Source organism: Misgurnus anguillicaudatus, chromosome 20 (genome assembly GCF_027580225.2).
Source record: "Misgurnus anguillicaudatus chromosome 20, ASM2758022v2, whole genome shotgun sequence".
Classification (NCBI taxonomy): domain Eukaryota; kingdom Metazoa; phylum Chordata; class Actinopteri; order Cypriniformes; family Cobitidae; genus Misgurnus; species Misgurnus anguillicaudatus.
This window is the reverse complement of record NC_073356.2, coordinates 25,520,334-25,540,306: the sequence shown is the minus strand read 5'-3', so window position 1 is coordinate 25,540,306 and position 19,973 is coordinate 25,520,334. Positions and strand designations below refer to the sequence as shown.

The following is a 19,973-nucleotide window of genomic DNA, read 5'->3' as shown; positions in this document are numbered from 1 at the left end:
TGGTAATTAATAAACTCTGCTTCGGTGGGTGTCGGGCGCCGCCTGGTGGGCGGTGCTGAACATAGCCTACAGGTATACAAATTACTTTCGCACCATTTATCTCGAAATATTTGGTGCAAAACAGAGAGCACACGAAAAAGAGTGTTTGAAACTCGTAGCAGCAGATTCAAGCAGTTGTATTTATATACTTGTGTTTGTGCTAGAAAATATTTCAAAAATAAAAAAATATTTGTGAAAATTTTTTTTACACACATGCAACTCTCATCGCACAGATGCACAAACTGAGTTGTGAATGTACAAAATTTGTGTCTGACTTCACATACTTTGATGCAGGTGTTTAAGTAGGTTTTGCACCATATTTACTGCAGCAATTGTAGCAAAAACTTGAGCTTGTGAGTTTCTTAATCTGTGATTTGTAAAATGGGATTTGTGCAGCTGCACTGAAGGATTTGTGAATGTGTAACTGTTGTGTTGTATTTGAGGAAAGGAAAAAAAATCTACAAGTTTGCAAATCTTCATCTGTGACTTCAAATTTACTGATACACATGTGTGGATAATCCCTACAAATACAAATTCCACTGTCACAGGTGTGCAGTTGTTTTGCACCAAATATACCTCCATACAGCAGATATTAAAGCCCATTATACCCAATTAAATTGAAATGTTATAGGGGTGGTTTCCCGGACAGGAATTAGTTTAAACATGACTAGATCTTAGTTTAATTATAAAGTATAGTTTAAATAGAACTTGTTTTAACAAACATGCCTTACTAAAAACATTACTTGTGTGCATTTTGAGGCAAAACAAAGGGCACTGTTATATTTTAAGATATTGAAATTGAACACCTCACACATTTATTTTAGTCTAGGACGTCTAAACCCTGTCCGGGAAATTGCCCCAAAATGTTTAAAGCAACACAATGTAGTCCTTTATGTTATATTGGCTTACGGCTCTGCATGTGGTTAAAAAGCGCAACAGCCTGGGGCACGTTCAAGTTCAAAACAGTGCGCAACATTTTGCTACGGTTTCCGGGGTGAACGACATGTTTCCTGGAAACGGTGTGCACCGATGTGCAACAGGATTTGAGATACGTTTTGTCTTGTTTGGTGAGTGTGTCAGAACTGCAGTCCAATCAGCCGCAAAAGGTAAATAAACCACGCGGTACTAAAGAACAGCTCGCATAATGGGTTCAAGTTGGAAAGTTCTCTTTCATTCTGGACGGCAAGGTCAGTGACAGTAACATCGAGGTATTTTACAGTATTAAACACACATCTATAACGTATTCATCAGGCTCCAGAAACATTTAAAAAAGAACACAAAGAATGTCCTCTCAGCTACCGTAGTTGCAACTCTTGCGTCATCACAACAGGGTGTTCAACACATCACCGTTTCTGTTTAATAAACAGTCATGTGCCTTCAGCGCCAGCTCAAGTCGGTCAAAATTACTAACCGGCATGCAGTACTTCAAGTCAGCTGCCGATCGGTCTGCGCAGAGCCGCATGAAGTCAAACACACCTAATGCGAGGTCACGCGTGCAAAGTTCTCACGTGGGACTGGGATCATAACTCCTCCCTGAACTTCCAGCTGCCCTGTATGTTGCTTTCTCATTGGCTGAAGGTCATCGCCAATGTTATTTTCATTCAGAACACATTTCACACGGCATGATTTTGAATCGCCGGCAAGTCCGGATATTTAGCATGCCAGATATCTCATGATTTTCTCAGATCGCCTGATAATTCACAGTGTGTGATTGTCACTCATGTGCACAAGCACCGATTTGACTGTGATTTTGAGCGTTTGTCAGCGGCTTAAATTACTCCAAGGTCTTGTATGTTCAACGCCCTAGTTCGACGACTAGGTCAGGTTGACTGAACGAGGAGGATCCAAGAATCAGAACTTCCGTTTTTCTCGCATTTAATTGTAGAAAGTTATTTGCCAGCCACTGTTTAATATCTTTAAATCAATTTAATGGATTGTTATATGCACAGTTTTTATCTATACTCGTCAGCATAGCAGTGATAGGATATACTTTAGGCTACTTCTTAAGGATGGAACTCGGGGAAAGCATGTACAATGAAAATAACACTTACAATAATTCATGGGCCAAATATTATTATATTACATTAATGCATTTTATCCACAGCAACACAGCACATTTTTCTATCAGTATGCGTGTTCTCCCATTTTGAACCCATGCCCGTAACGTAATGTTCTAACACAGCATTTTAGGATTTTGCATTCAACCTCAAAACCAATTAAGCATATTTCATTTATTGATGATGGCGTCAGCGCTGTTGCATAATAATTCATTGAATGAAGAATGAAGCACGTAATTAAAGCAGTGAAAATCTCAGAAAATTTAAGAACTGTTCATATTTTGCCCATGAAACTTTAACAGGGGTTGCTTTAAAGAAAGCGAGTGAGAGGTGAATCCATGTGCAAAAGGTGTTTATTGTGTAAAATCCCAAAAGGGCCAGCAAACATATCCAGTAGGGCAATCCACAATCAGAATCCAAATAACGGGCAATATATCAGGGCAGGCAGAGTTCAATCACAAAATCCAGGAACAGGCACAGGTCAAAAACACAGGCAAAAGAAAAAAGATCATTCACAACAGATGATTCAACCGGAGAACACCTGCAAAAAAGAACCAAAGAAGAAAACTTGAACTTAATTTAACATTCAATGAGGAGATAAAGGTATGAATCATGCTTTCGCTCTTTGTACAATAACATCAATAGAACACTATTGAATTTATAACAATTTCAGTCTAGACATAGTTGGTCATCTCTGACTTTCATCATACAGCAAAAAGACATTAAAGTGACTAAGATAAGGGTTCTTAGTAATAGTTTCTGATGAGGATTTGAGACACAAATTTATGTTACAAGCCCTGTAAGATTTGGTTTTGGCAATTTTTGTGCAAATGTAAAAATGCTACTGGAATGGGAATAGCTCCATTCAACGTAATAATGGCACAACTCCTAGATTTTCATTAAAGCGTGGCATAAGACAAGGTTGTCCCGTGATTGGTAACAACTTACAATAAGGTTGTATTAGTAAACATTGGTAAATGCATTAACTAACATGAACAAACATTGAACTATATCGTTTTTCAACAGGCATTAGTTGTTAGTTAATATCAACACAGTTTTTTGTGTTATTTAACCTCCTAAGACCTGGATGAAACTTTTTTGATTGTTGCACCATAAAACTTAATTCTGTGTGACTGGAACCTGTTTTACACAAACATGGACGGATACACTGCTTCTGTCAGGACCCGTCTAAATCATGTGTTTTATTACATCTAGGCTGCGTCCGAAAACTCAAGGCAGTGACTCGTTGCCTCGCTGCCTCATGAGGAAATGACTTCGGAGGCATGAAGGCAGCTCGGAGAAAGACTTTCGGACGCACTTCAAAGGCAGCGTGTTTGAAATATAAACAGAGAGCGCCTTTGTGATAACTAATCACATATTTGAAAACTACAATACTAATTTCTCGCTATAAATGCAATTAAAGGGATACTTCACCGATTTAGCATTCAGCTTTGTATCTGTAGAAACCCGGCAGTATTACTGAATGACCATGTTTCCCTCCCTCATTTCCCCCTGAGAGGAGAGATATCTGCATTTTGGTTCTGCAAAAAAGTCCTCCGATGATGTAATATGACGATTTTTGCATCATCGGAGGACTTTTTTGCAGAACCAAAATGCAGATATCTCTCCTCTCAGGGGAAATGATGGAGGGAAACATGGTCATTCAGTTATACTGCCGGGTTTCTACAGATACAAAGCTGAATGCTAAATCGGTGAAGTATCCCTTTAAAAGGTGTTAAAAGTGAAAATCTACCTTTATTTACACTAAATTTGTGCTCTAGTCGCGTCCTTGGCCGCCATTTTTTTTTTCGAACTCGACCAGGCTCGACCAATCACATTTTTATTGTACACCAACGGATAGGTATCTCAGGAGACAGGAAGTAAACCAAACATTGAATTCGGACATGCCTTGATGCCTTCCTGCCTTGGAAAGCTGCCTCAGAAGGCAGCAATTTGGAGTTTTCGGACGCAGCCCTCGTCTTTGTGTTCGGGGTCCTGGCAGTACCATGTTTTATGTGGGAAATATGTGGTTTTAGTATTGGTTTATTCTGACCACGCATTTCCCGGGTCTCGTCACTTTTTCTCCGATCCCTTACTTGTAATTTTTCCAGGTGTATGTAATTTACTTTGTCCCTATTTATTGTCCTTGTGTTTGATGTTCTGTGCGCGTTTGTCTTGTTACAATCCTTGTTATGTTCCTGAATCGTGTATCTGTGAGTATTAAGAAGTGTTTAGTCTAGTTTGTTATCTGTAGTTCATTGTTGGTTCATGTTTAGTTTAATGTTAGTTTAGTGTTACGTAATCCTGTCTTGTTTTGCCCCCTCGTGGGTTTTGTTTTCCATGTTTTGTCAATAAATTATTCGTTTTTAGTTCTGTCTGCATTTGGGTTCGTTCTTTGTGTCAAATCCTCACAGCTTCATGTTCTTAGAAAACAATTAGGTTATTATATTTATTGGTTCTTCCTAACCCCAAAATAGCTGGTAGAAATATGAAAAAATATATTAGGAGGTTAATGCAGTAATTAATGCTAAAAGGTTTTAATGCTGGATTTTAAATTTTGGATAAATGTATTATTAAATGCAAAAAATTGACAAGAACTAAGATTGATAAATTCTGTACAAGTATTGATCATCGTTAGTTCATCTATAACGCATTAACTAATTGTTAACAAATACATCTTTATTGAAGTGTTATTTATAAAATGATTAAAGGAACTCATTTTTGCATTATATTTGACCTCAGAGTCAGGGCACATAATGATTGCGCGCCCACTCTATTGGTAAATCGAAATTAAAGACATTAAGAAACGGACTTTGAAAATGACTTTGAACTATCATTTGTGTACACAGTTACTCTTTGACCATGCACAATGATGACGCCAGCGCTGTTGCATATCCTCCAACTCATACGATTGTTTTGGTCCTTTGTATATCCAGCTGCAGCCCGCAGCACCACGATGCAGGCCACACAGTCCAGGGCGCTCGTTTCAGGGCGGAAGTCGAACCATATATGGTTTGGCGAAACGGTCTTACTAGAGTCATGAAAACCAACATTTCTTTGCGTAATTATTAATTTTCTCATCTCATGGATTTTTATATAAATACTAAACATTTCAATCATATTTGGTACTTAAAAACAATAAATGAAAATTCACTAAAGTATATAGCCAAATATAAATATTTTTTATTAACATAAATTTTTATGTAGATAATTAAGTAATGTCACTACATTTTCATTTGATATAAAGAAATTACATTTACTTCATGTTCATCATTAGTATCTACTTTAAGTATTTGTTACAAAATAAACATTGACACAAAGCATAATTTTAAAATGTCAAATACACTTTATTTTTTTAGAATTTCAACTACACATTAAATAAAATGCATATTTCCTAAGTAAATATTTCTGCACCACAAAAAAAACTGAACGCCACACTGTAAAATATACTTTGCTGCCTTAAAATTGTTTGTTGAATCAACTCGGATTTACAAGTCATTTCAACTTACTATTATTTATCTTGACTAGAGATGAGTTGTTATAACTACAGATGAGTTGTTATAACTTATAAAATTAAGTTGACTTTTCTTAACTATATTTTATAAGTTGTGACAACTAATCTCTGTTGACATGACTTGTAAATCTGAGTTGATTTAACATAATATTTTAACGCAGGAAAGTATTTTTTACAGTGCATGCTGTTATGTTTTTGCAACTGTCCCTCACTTTCGCGTTTGTCCTTTATTATTATTATTATTATTATTATTAATCCAATTTTCTGAACAGTGAACAGAGTATCAAATACATATATTAAATATAACGAATATAATGATAGATAAACCGCATTTGTCCTGAAGCGCATGCTTCAGGGCCGCCCCCACTTCCGCCCTGAAACGAGCGCCCTGGATCATGTGCATAGACAGTAAATAGGTGTGTTCGACATCGGCTGTGGCTGGATGTAACCGATCGGCGAGATTAGCCGCGTGCAGGCGGGGAGGAGCTGAAAACGGAGACGTGAAGTCGGACGCGCTGTGGTTCCCGTAGCTTGCTGCATTTACGTCAGGCATGGCTGATCACGTGCCGTTTGCTTGCTTAATCGCATTAAACATGATTTGTAAGATGTAAACTACATAAAAAGTGAATTATACTGTTTTGAATGTCCTTGTATGAGCATGAGTGGAACTGAAGAGGCTTACAGCAGTGTTTTACAAGAATAAAGAGTTCAACATAAGCATATATTATTTAAATACCAATGTAGTGGGGTCTACGTTTTTTATCCATTTTATTTTGATGAAGATGACACAATATAACATCGCGACTACATGAAAATAGCTTTAACTGTTATAAAAATACAGATTTGTGAGCATTTGTGGAACTGAGGGCGTGAAAATAAACACGAAGTACACGTGATTGTTGTCATGTGGTGAATCCGACCAATCGTGAAACAGCTGTGTCGTCATTACAGCCCGTGCAGCTCCTCTTCGCGAACTGCACTGGCTTACTCAGGCGGCTGATCTCGAACCGCTCTCGCGGTACTTAAAAACCATATGACACACTAGGTGTGTTCGACATCGGCTGTGGCTGGATGTAACCGATCGGCGAGACTAGCCGCGTGCAGGCGGGGAGGAGCTGAAAACGGAGACGTGAAGTCGGACGCGCTGTGGTTCCCGTAGCTTGCTGCATTTACGTCAGGCATGGCTGATCACGTGCCGTTTGCTTGCTTAATCGCATTAAACATGATTTGTAAGATGTAAACTACATAAAAAGTGAATTATACTGTTTTGAATGGCCCTGTATGAGCATGAGTGGAACTGAAGAGGCTTACAGCATCTGTTTTTACAAGAATAAAGTTCAACATAAGCATATATTATTTAAATACCAATGTAGTGGAGTCTACGTTTTTTATCCATTTTATTTTGATGAACATGACACAGTATAACATCGCGACTACATGAAAATAGCTTTAACTGTTATAAAAATACAGATTTGTGAGCATTTGTGGAACTGAGGGCGTGAAAATAAACACGAAATACACGTGATTGTTGTCATGTGGTGAATCCGACCAATCGTGAAACAGCTGTGTCGTCATTACAGCCCGTGCAGCACCTCTTCGCGAACTGCGCTGGCTGACTCCGGCGGCTGATCTCGAATCGCTCTCGCGGTACTTAAAAACCATGTGACGCAGTCACGTGCCTGCAGCGCCAGCTTAAAGCAACACTAAAGAACTCTGGCTCTTTGCTCCCCCTACAGGTTAGAAGCGTAATTGTTCATTACCACTGTCGTAAATACTGCAGCATAGCTGGCTCTGATTGGATTGTAGGTCTGCCGTAAAGCAAGTTTTTGTAGTTTTCACTCGAACTACAGGACCGCTACCCGACGGTTGGAAACTTCTTTAGTGCGGGTTTGGCCGATAGAGGGCTGCAAAGCGAATGTGAAAGTGCCATTCACCCTGTTTTGTGTGGATGAACCACTGAAACTTTTTTGGAAACGTTATTTTAAGGTAAAAAAAACTCTTTGGTGTTGCTTTAAGTCGGACAGAAATACTAACCGGAATGCACTGCTTTAAGTCAGCCGCCGATCGGTCTGCGCAGCGCCGCATGAAGTCGAACACACCTATTCACGTGCCTGCAGCGCCAGCTGAAGTCGGACAAAAATACTAACCGGAATGCACTGCTTCAAGTCAGCCACCGATCGGTCTGCGCAGCGCCGCATGAAGTCGAACACACCTAAAGAAATGGACACAGCGACCCCGTTGGATTCAACGGAGACAAGTGAAGCCAATTAGAAGCTCACACTTCCGGGGGGTCGAGCCTACTGCGCAGACTCAAACTGAGCTTGGTGACGTGAGCAACCTGTCTGACAATTGTAAGTCTTCTAATAGCTGTGCCGAGAGAAATCTGAATCACCCACCCAATCTTGCAGAAACGGCGAGCGTGAACAGGAGTACATTTTGTATTAAGTATATTTAGTATTCTGATTAATTACTTTGTCATTTTGCATAGTATTTATTTATTTTAAAGTTTAACGCCAGTACGCCATATTCTACATGCGCTTCTCCTCCTGTCCATACGGTAATTTCTCTACTGTGCGACAGAGAGTCGCGTGGTTATGACGCAATCGTTAGCATAGTTTTACTAAAACTGCTTCTACTGGGCCATAACGTAAGATACAAGGTAATGGAGCCTTTTAAACATTTTCGTGTTTCTTTTGAAATAATTGATTCACAAATTGAGTCTTTAAACGCCTCAGATGTAAAGTTATTCACTGTCAAAGTGATGCCAAAATGAATGGGAGTCAATGGAATGCTAAGAGCAGGTGGGGGTTCGCTAGCTAATGGCGGTGCCCAGGGCTGCTTCAATAAAATATGAAACCCTGCCCCCCTGATCATGTGCCACCTACAGTCACATTAGCTACAAAAGTGAACGACACCAAGCGACACGCAATTGCCTGATGGGCGTTCCTTGGCTAGTTTCCAAAAGCGGTATCAAAAGTCACTTTAGAGGTGTTGTTAAGTTACAAGAACGGTGTTTTTGGATTTAAAAGTATTTATTTCTCGATAACAGTAACAACATATTTGACATAAAATGCCAAACTTATCAGATATATACATAAATACGCATTTTCCGCCATCTTGAATTATTTTCTCAGACTCGACCACAGACCTACGTCACGCTGCTTCTTCACTCCGATTGGCAGTCGCTTTGTCGCATTGCTCAGCATTTGCATAAAATAGCCTGCTTGTCTATTTTGGCCCCGCCTTGGTCGCTCAGCGGCGAGCTCGTCGCTTGTCACTGGAAAACGGCCACTTCCATTGAAAATGAATGGTAGCCTGTCGCTCTGTCTCTGTCGCTTGTAGCTAATGTGACTGGGGGGTGGTGGCACTGCGGGGCTGCAGCTGGATCATTTTGGCCTCAAATACGACAGAGGTGTTTACTAAATTAGCGCCTCTACCGGCCACAGGTAAAACTTTATATATTAGGGTATGAAATTTTATTTTGGCGTAGAATTTTGCTGTAATGACATGCATTTGAATATGATTTTCAGTTTAAACTGCCAGGATTAATTGTATTGTATTACACATTACACTATTCAGCCATTTAGAGCAAATAACATACCCATTTATTTATTATATGATATAAAACACAGTATATAAAAGAATCACAACCTTTTTCAAAAAGTACTTAAAATATTCCAAGTGTACTAATCACTTATACGTACCTGTCTGTCGTATTATGGTGCATGCACAAACAAACTATTAGGTCTTATTTTTTGAGGACAGTCATGAAACAAATGAAAATATGCTTAATTGGTTTTGAGGTTGAATGCAAAATCCTAAAATGCTGTGTTAGAGCATTACGTTACGGGCATGGGTTCAAAACGGGAGAACACGCATACTGATGAAAAAAATGTGCTGTGTTGCTGTGGATAAAATGCATTAATGTAAATGTAATTATATTTGGCCCATATAATGGAAACCATTAATTTGTATTTATATTGTTTTTCAGCAAGGAGCGTTAGGCTAATACTTGACATTTTTTATGTTTGTCACTGGATGTCTGATGAAATCCAACAGCTGTTGTTAAAGATAAATAACAACACAAATGTTGCAATAGTAATTTTGGTTCATTTCTGCCATGTGGTACTGGCACTGGAATCCTCTGTGTTGTAACAAAAGTCAATATGTAATAAGCAAACAGATCGTTCACAACAGATTACTTAAATAGAGAACACATGCAAAAAAGAACCAAAGAAGAAAACTTGAGCTTGATCTAACATTCAATGAGAAGATAAAGGTAAGAATCATGCTTTAGCTCTTTGTACAACACCATCAATAGAACACTATTGAATTTATAACAATTTCAGTCTAGACATAGTTGGTCATCTCTGATTTTCATTATACAGAAGAAAGATAAGGATTCTTGGTAACAGTTTCTGAGGAGGAGAGACAGAAATAATTATTTATACTATACTATATAATGTGTTGTATTCTTATTTCTAATCAGGATGGATATCATTGTGATTTCATTGCTCACAGTTTTGCCTTGCCTGTGTAATGCTGGCTCTACAGGTACAGTAAATGAAAAAATACCAAGTTTTTGTCTTATTTCGTTATTTTGTGGCTATAGAGCAGTCAGAAATAACCTGTTATAACTTTTATATCACATTAAACAGACAATCTTGCTCTTGGAGCCAACGCTGTTCAGTCCTCCACTTACAATGAATTAGCAGATGCTAATCATGCTGTAGATGGTAACAGAGAATCAAATTACATGTGGGGCTCATGCACTCACACCGGAATAGAAGATAATCCCTGGTGGAGAGTGGACCTCAAAAGTATCTACAGTATTAACAAAGTTATCATCATTAATCGTGGAGACTGTTGTGAAGAGAGGATAGCAGGTGCTCAGATCCGCATTGGCAACAGTCTGGATAACAATGGCAACAACAATGAGCTGTAAGGGCTGTTAGTCTTTCTTAACCAATTTGGATCTTTTATAAACTGAATAAATAAAAATATACAGCTTTTTCCTTTGAATGTGAACATGTTTTAATTGGACGTATATGTCTTAATGTTTGTGTATTCACAGCGCTGAAACAGTTGTGTCCATCCCACTTGGAGGCACACAAACATTTACATTTGACCATATTCAGGGGCAATATGTCAACATCTTTCTACCTGGAACACAAAAAATCCTCACTCTGTGTGAAGTTGAAGTCTATTCAGGTAAAAGAACTGACAGAAGAAATATATCAATGTCTGAATGACTGTTATTTTATTAACTGGAAGGTAAAATGAATGTCCAGTTGTGCTCCGTGCAAGTTTTTCATTGCTTTGAATATACACTTTTTAATAAAATCCCTGGCAAAAAAATGGCCATTATAATTTACTTTGTCAATGAAAGAAGTGTTTTGTTCATTTTTTTTTATTCTGAACAGATAACACTAAAGAAGAATTAGGAGATGCTAATCATGCTGTAGGTGGTAACGGAGAATCAAAATACCAGATGGGCTCATGCACTCAAGCCAGATTAGAAGATCATCACTGGTGGAGATTGTTTTGTTACAGAAATTCAAACAAACAATAAAATGATTCACTGGATCATTTTCACATGTGTTGTCTTTATTTCCATGTGGAACTCTTCTTCACCCTCTGTGCCTTGCACTTCTTTAACATGAAACTATCCACAGTGACATCTAGTGGTCAAAATCACTTACTATCATTACATCCCCCTTTCTTTAGAAGTGAATATGAAACAAGTAAACTTAACATACTTAACCACGAATGAATTTAGCATTTTTTTTAAACATGGAAAATTGCATTCAGTGAAACCTTTCAAACGTAATATTTAAATTCACTGTTAATACAGAGCAACAATTAAATTATTAACAATGACCACGTTTACATGCACACCATTAATGCGATTATTTCCAATTATGCGAGTAAGGTCTTAATCGCAGTAAGATGTTTACATGACTGGAGCTAACCTCTTCACTCCGGTTTACATGCAGTTTTTATTTTCGGATTATTCACACATAGCCCAATGCAGAGCACAAATGATGAACTCACATATATGGTCCACTGATTTAATTTACTTACGTTAAATGACAAACACGTTGTTATAGATTCATTATCCGGTGCCGTGATTAAGATATAAATATGACAGTGCCTGTAAAGTGCGTTCACATGATATAAAAATTTAGTTTTAAAAATCGTTTTATATTAAAGATAATAGCAGAGCTCACACAACAACTATAACGATAGCGATTTTGGCACATGATGAACGATAAACCATTGACAGCCAATCAATCTATTTGAACTTGATGTGCACGCGCACTTAAAATGCAGTAGAAAGCTCATTCATTGCTGAGGTCTATAACTTAAAATTACCTCAGGTATCCAGAGCTGATGCAGTTGTTGCTGTGAAATTTTTCTACCACACTGACTATGCCAAAAGGTAAGACATTAACGTACTACATTCATTGTTTAGTTACGCGAAACGCAGCGAGTTGAGGACATCTGCTGGTTTCCCGCTGTGTAAATGCAACAACAGCATACATTCAGTGACATGTAAACAATTGCAAAAAAGTTTTTATTACAAGAAATATCCAATAGGTAATAGGGATGCACCGAATCCAGATTTTTTATGAAACAAGTAAACTTAACATACTTAACCACGAATCAATTTAGCATTTTTTTTAAACATAGAAAATTGCATTCAGTGAAACCTTTCAAACGTAATATTTAAATTCACTGTTAATACAGAGCAACAATTAAGAAATATCCAATAGGTAATAGGGATGCACCGAATCCAGATTTTTTAGGTTCGGCCGAATCCCGAATCCACCGTTTAAGATTCGGCCGAATCCGAAACCGAATACCGAATCCTACTCACATCCTTATTCCATTAACACAGTAAAGCACATTAATGAAGTAAACAACGTCCACAGCAGTGTTTTTTCATTTTATTTAATTTTAACTGTACATTATGCCAGGATGACAAGTTGGAAAACTATTTTGACAATTACCATAAGCCTATGCATAATGAAAGCGATGCGTTGCGAAACGCTCGTTTTTCCAATAAGCAAGCAGCTCCGCGATGAAAAATTTACTTTGAGTTAGAAGCTCCGATCATCAAGGTCACAGTCTTCACAGGGCCGTCCAATTACTGTGGAGGTGGGGTGGGACATTACCACAGCAACCAACCGGCTCACAGCTGAAGCATCACTGCGACCAAGCGCTCGGCTGAAAAACAGCTGGCATTTGGCGTCCTCAAGGCGTTTTTTCAGCCGTGTTTAAAAGTTTTGGTGTGTCCAGACCCTTAGGCTTACCGAAAGAAAAAGCTCATCTCCACGTCAGCACCCGATGTGTGTAATCAATGGCCGCGTGACGTCGACCAGCGTAGCGCAAGCCTAGGGTTCGGTTCGGTGGGAAAAAAATCAAGGATTCGGCCGAACCCGAACCCCGTCAAAAAGCCCAGTATTCGGCCGAATCCGAAACCGAATCCTGGATTCGGTGCATCCCTAATAGGTAATGCCGTGCTGGTTGAGCAAATTAGCATGAAGTTATCATTATGATGTGGTCACTAATATATTTATCGTTATAATTATTGTTATAATGTCCCTTAATGGTTTAATACACTGATGTCGTGTTGTGATGGCCATTGATGCAGCCACACATTAGAGCGGTAACTACATGACATGACTAATGCAATATTTGTTAATGCAATATTTGTTACAGATCACTTCATATTATAGGACCATAAATGAAAATGACAGACACAGTTGTTTTGTTTAAGTTTATTTTTCATTTGCATTCTTTCTTACCACCAACTAGTTTGGGTGCACACTTTCTAGTTAGTGGTTTATTTCCTTTTTGCTAATATTTATTTCTTTGAGTTCAAGTTACCTGTATGAGGAGTGGAGACGTGTTGCTGCTTAGTGCTGTGTGGAACATAGATATGTATATAAAGGCTAGATGGCTCAAGGCGGAGTCCCTAACGCCATCTAGCCTTTATATACATATCTATGGTGTGGAATGCCTGTGGAAGTCCGTGTCTATAGAGGACCGGCTGGCAACAACGACCATCTTTTAAGTTCCTGGAGTATTCCATGTTGGAAATTAGCTGGGGGGAATGTAGGATGGTTTGTTGATTTTGTTTTTGCTAATATTTACAAGTGATGCAGTCGCCAGAAGGAAGAGTTACCGTATACCTGAGCACTTACAGATTGCTCTGAGGAAAGAGATTGATCTAATGCTGACCTTGGGAATCATTGAGCCATCAAAAAGTGAGTGGTGCCATCCGGTGGTTCTAGTTCCAAAAAAAGATGGAACTTTAAGATTCTGTATTGATTTCCGTTACCTTAACTCTGTCTCCAAGTTTGACTCCTATCCAACCCCACGTATAAGTGACCTGATTGACCGTGTAGGACAAAGTAAATATCTGACGACCATTGATCTTGCTAAGGGATATTGGCAAATCCCTCTTACTCCCCAGTCTAAAGAGCTGACAGCCTTCAGAACCCCCTGGGGGTTATTCCATTTTAAATGTTTGCCTTTTGGCTTGCATGGGGCTCCTGCCACCTTTCAAAGATTAATGGACTGCATATTGCATGGCCTATCCTTTACAGCTGCATATTTGGATGACATTGTTATCTACAGTGACACTTGGGAGCACCACTTGGAACATCTACAAGAAGTGTTGCAGCGGCTCCAACGAGCTGGCCTTACCATCAATCCTCTGAAATGTGCAGTGGCCCGAACAGAAGTTGACTATCTGGGCTACAGTATTGGAAAAGGGGTAGTTAGACCTCAAGTAAAAAAGATCCAAGCCATTCAACAGTGTCCCCTTCCTCAGACACGTAAGGAGTTGAGATCATTTCTTGGAATAGCAGGTTTCTATAACAGATTTATTCCCAATTTCTCTGGCAGAGCAGCAGCCTTAACTGATATGGTGGGTTCTCGATGCCCCAATCGCTTACAGTGGACTGAAAGTGCAAAGGAAGCTTTCCAAGACATCCAGAATGCCCTGGGTAAGGACCCAATTTTGCACAACCCTGACTTTAATCAACAATTTGTTGTGCAAACAGATGCCTCAGATCGGGGTATTGGAGCAGCGTTACTGCAAGGCCCACCAGGTGAACAACGGCTTGTGGCTTGTATTAGCCGGAAACTGTTTCCTAGAGAGGTCCGTTATTCCACAATCGAGAAGGAGTGTTTGGCCGTGAAGTGGGCTTTAGACTCTCTAAAATATTATCTGTTGGGGAGGGAGTTTATTGTGGAAACTGACCACAAGGCTCTACAATGGCTGGAGAAGATGAAGGATACCAATAGCAGAATTACCCGATGGTATTTGGCCATGCAGCCCTTTCGATTTGTGGTCCAGTATGTTCCAGGGAAGGCCAATGTTACGGCTGACTACCTCTCTCGCTGTGTTGGCGAGGTTCCTGAAGGAGGGGGGAGTGTGATGGCCATTGATGCAGCCACACATTAGAGCGGTAACTACATGACATTACATTCACATTTCTGTTTACATAATTTGTTTCTTTAGTATTTAATGCAATATTTGTTACAGATCACTTCATATTATAGGACCATAAATGAAAATGACAGACACAGTTGTTTTGTTTAAGTTTATTTTTCATTTGCATTCTTTCTTACCACCAACTAGTTTGGGTGCACACTTTCTAGTTAGTGGTTTATTTCCTTTTTGCTAATATTTATTTCTTTGAGTTCAAGTTACCTGTATGAGGAGTGGAGACGTGTTGCTGCTTAGTGCTGTGTGGAACATAGATATGTATATAAAGGCTAGATGGCTCAAGGCGGAGTCCCTAACGCCATCTAGCCTTTATATACATATCTATGGTGTGGAATGCCTGTGGAAGTCCGTGTCTATAGAGGACCGGCTGGCAACAACGACCATCTTTTAAGTTCCTGGAGTATTCCATGTTGGAAATTAGCTGGGGGGAATGTAGGATGGTTTGTTGATTTTGTCTGATATAATTTGCATATTGGCTAATGGTCTATTTTGATAATATATTTTGAATTGTGTTATTTAACCTATTTGCTTTGGTTTACATTTTTTGTAAAAATGGATTTATTTAAATCTATTTAAATTGTGTTTTGTGTTATCCCCTGTGTGTGTGTAATGGACTAGTCCGGTGTGTATATAGGTTCCCTCATGTGTCATTTGAGTGGGTTTTTTTTTTTTGTTCAGGTTAGAACTCTTGTGTTAAGTTTGTTTGTTAGTTTATGTTAGCACCGATTTGAATTTCTTTATTAAAATTTAATTTGCTATTTTTTATGGGTTTGACCTTAAAATAAACCTTCTTTGTTTGGAAAACCTGTGTTCTTTTTGCCTCTGGCTGCTTGGTCCCTTACACGTGTTATTTGAGCTATTTCTGAATGAAGACAGACTGCTGACAATGGTGACTTATTAATGCATTAAAACTGTTAAGTGTTGGGGTCCATTAAAGTCCATTAAAATTAGAAAAATCCTGGATTGTTTTCCTCAAAAAACATAATTTCTTCTCGACTAAACAAAGAAAGACATCAATATTTTGGATGACATGATGGTGAGTAAATTATCTGGATTTTTTTTGAAGAAAATGGACTAATCCTTTAACTGGACGAATTCTACCACACTCTGTAATGCCGAGTTCTGACGATTTTAGCCTTGATTTTAGCCACTGACAAATGCTCGAAATCAAATGCAAATCGGTGCTTGTGATTATCAAACAGGCGATCTGAGAAAATCATGAGATATCTGGCATGCTAGATATCCGGACCTGTCGGCGATTCAAAATCATGCCGTGTAAAATGTGTTCTGACTGAAAATAACATTGGCGATGGCCTTCAGCCAATGAGAAAGCAACATACAGGGGAGCTGGAAGTTCGGGGAGGAGATATGATCCCCGTCCCACGTGAGAACTTTGCACGTGTGACCTTGCATTGTTTCCTTGTCACTTCTCACGTGCGTTTGGTTGTAAGACGTAGTTTGCGGACCAGGACAATGTTTTTGGCGATTCTTCCAATGGTAAAGTCATGCAGTGTGAAACCAGCTGTCACCAATCCATCGTTCAGTGTGAAAACAGTACAGAACTTCAGCCCGAACTGAAGCAGGCTTCGCACACTTTACCAACCCAGAAGTCCTTTGCGAAAGAGCAATCAGACCAATCAGACAACGAAAGGGAGGAGTTCACACTGATGGGAAACTTCTTTTTCTATTTCCGGCCTGACGCTAGAGTCTGTCCCAAAATACGACTCCGGTGCACCCTCTTGGACTCGCGTCAAGGGTCCCTAAGGTCTGCACTACATGATGTCATCAAAGTATGGACTCCGAAGAGGTCAACAAGTCCATAGGGTGCAATTTGGGACAGGGCCATTGTCTGAGACCAGGCACTGTTGCGCTTTTTAACCACATGGGAGAGCCATAAGCCAATCTTACATGAAGGACTACATAGTGTTGCTTTAAACATTTTGGGGCAATTTCACGGACAGGGATTAGACGTCCTAGCCTAAAATAAATGTAAGAGTAATGTCTATAGTAAGGCATTTTTGTTGAAACTAGTTGTATTTCCTAATTCAACTAAGGCCTAGTCCTTGCTTAAGCTAATCCCTGTCTGGGAAACCACCCCTATAACATTTCAATTTAATTGGGTATAATGGGCTCTAATATCTGCTATGATATAAAGGTGAAGGACAGTTTTTGTTAAGTTATTGGTTTTTTACTCAATATGCCTATGCAGTGTGCCAAAAAAGGCCTGTAATTTTCACTTTCATACTCTGTATTTGCAGGGCTTCAACTGTTTTCACTGCTCCTCTGCACACAGAGACATTTGAGTTTAAGCCTATTCTGGGACGATATGTCAACATTGTTCTACAAAAAAGCCTCACTCTTTGTGAGGTTGAAGTGTATTCAGGAAAAAAATTTACATTTACATATACATGTGTTATTTTATTAACTAGTAACGCATGTCCAATTTTGCTCCGTGCAAGTTTTTTTCATTGCTTTGAATATACACTCTTAACAAAAATGTTTTACTCTTTGTCATGGTGTTTGTTTTCACAAAGAACTCTTGGCATGCATATACCTGTCAAGAAAAAATGCCCTTTATAATTTACTTTGTCAATGAAAGAAGTGTTTTGTTCATTTTTTTATGCTGAACAAATAACATTGCTTTTGGAGCCGATGCTGTCCAGTCCTCCACTTACAATGAATTAGCAGATGCTAAACATGCTGTAGATGGTAACAGAGAATCAATATACATGAGGGGCTCATGCTCTCAAACCGGAGTAGAAGATAATCCCTGGTGGAGAGTGGACCTCAAAGGTATCTACAGTATTAACAAAGTTATCATCACTAATCGTGGAGACTGTTGTGACGAATGGATAGCAGGTGCTCAGATCCGCATTGGCAAAAGTCTGTATAACAATCGGAACATTAATAAGCTGTAAGGGATGTTAGTCTTTCTTAAACAACATCATAAATAATTAGCTTTCATAAACGGAATAAATAAATAAAACTATATAGCTTTTTCTTTTGAATATGAACATGTTTAAATCGGACGTATATGTCTTAATGTTTGTGTATTCACAGCGCTGCAATAGTTGGGTCCATCCCACTTGGAGGCACACAAACATTTACATTTGATCATATTCAAGGGCAATATGTCAACATCTTTCTACCAGGAACACAAAAAAGCCTCACTCTGTGTGAAGTTGAGGTGTATGCAGGTAAGATAGGCCTTTTATAAAAAGCAAAGTGGAGTTTGGATTGTGTACATCGTAAATTTACTTGTTTTTCTTATTTTGGTCAGCAGGTTAAGTGACATGATGAAGTTACACCACAGTCCACCAAAAAAAAAGAAGCTATAACATCTCAAAACAGTCACTGGCTGTTGTGTTCTTCAGTGTATTGCCACTAGAGGGCAGTAGAAGTTTGTCCTCATGTTTAAGAGTATACGGAAAAGAATGGACCCTTTTACAACCCAAGTGATCAAATAGCACATAAGTGGTGTTCTTCCCTATTGGTTCTAACGTGTTAGCAACTCAGTAAGTTTATTAAAACAGTTTCCAAGCATCAAAATGTCTGGTTGTTGCGTTTGGTTGCACTAATATAATATACTAATATACATATATGTATCTGGCCACTTTATATTTGGCCATCTGCTTACGTCTTCTATTCACTCCACTATAGTAAAAGGATCTGGTAGCTGTGTTGAAAAAGCTGATAAGTCAACTTTTTAAAATAACTCTCTCTCTCTGTGTTGCTTCACTGCTGATTCTTACCGTACTTCCATTGCCAAACTGCACGCGATACGTTGCCACGTCATCACTGGGTACAAACAGGGTCTATGAGAGTTAGAAAATTACCCCAGTTCTACATGTGCTGCACTGTTCAATGCTCAGTAGTTAATAAAGCTAATTCATTGTGGAAAAATGCTTTCTCCTGATTTATAACAACTTACAACACCGGCCCTGTCTACATTTTTTTTTTATAATTTTGCCAAATACACATTTTTGTATTCTATGGAGGTAACAAAATGATGTACAAAATAAATACATAAAATAAGCATGTTACACAGTTTGTCTCTGACATTAAAGACATTAAACTTGTTGTCATATGCAAGTTAGGTGCCAACATATTGAATTTAGTGCAGATTTACATTTTAATTTTGCTAATAATAATGATTCTCTATCACCTGTAGACTTCACTTTAGAAGACATTAACCCACTAGAGGCATTCAGATAGGCAATTTGTTTTTTTGTGTTCCACATTTTGAGTACAATACAAGCTAAAATTATGGTTTATTATACATTTATATTTATAGGCCTAATTTTGAATTGATTATTATTATTATTATATTATTTACTTAATTAATATTTTATTTATATAATTATATTATTTATTTATTAATTACTTAGAATTATAAAATAAAATAAAAATAAAAGGCTGACAACTTTGTGATTAATAAGATTGTGTGAATGTAGGCTGTAAGTCTATTGGATGAAGGACCCCCAAGAGGTAAAGCCCAGAGTTTATGTCTTAAATGCAGGAAAAATGTTAAACAAAAATATAACTAAATAAATAGAAAACAATAAAAGTAATACATAAAACTGGGTTGAGATCTTCATAAATATGAGTTAAAAATATTAAAAGTGTAATTGTATAAATACACTCATATTTATTTTACATAATGTTTTAAAGGGATAGTTCACCCAAAAATTCTGTTATTAGTTATTACAAAGGCGTTGTTTACATTTTACACTGCCTATAAAGGCTGTCCAAATGTGTTTAAAAGAGCTGCCGAAGTCATTGCCTAATGAGGTATCAGTGCAACAAGTCAGCTGCCTTAGCTTTTAGACATAGCCATAGC

General features: G+C 38.3%; 1 protein-coding gene across 1 annotated transcript in view; it reads left to right on the top strand.

The window, feature by feature from the left end:
- The window catches only part of LOC129454650 (uncharacterized), a 155,618-nt gene that overhangs the window by 42,864 nt on the left and 92,781 nt on the right, over nucleotides 1-19,973 (top strand). The window contains exons 16-18 of the mRNA XM_073858372.1: nucleotides 10,685-10,821; nucleotides 17,765-18,047; nucleotides 18,194-18,330. Coding sequence (XP_073714473.1) covers nucleotides 10,685-10,821; nucleotides 17,765-18,047; nucleotides 18,194-18,330 — 557 coding nt within the window. The remainder of the gene's footprint in view (nucleotides 1-10,684; nucleotides 10,822-17,764; nucleotides 18,048-18,193; nucleotides 18,331-19,973) is intronic.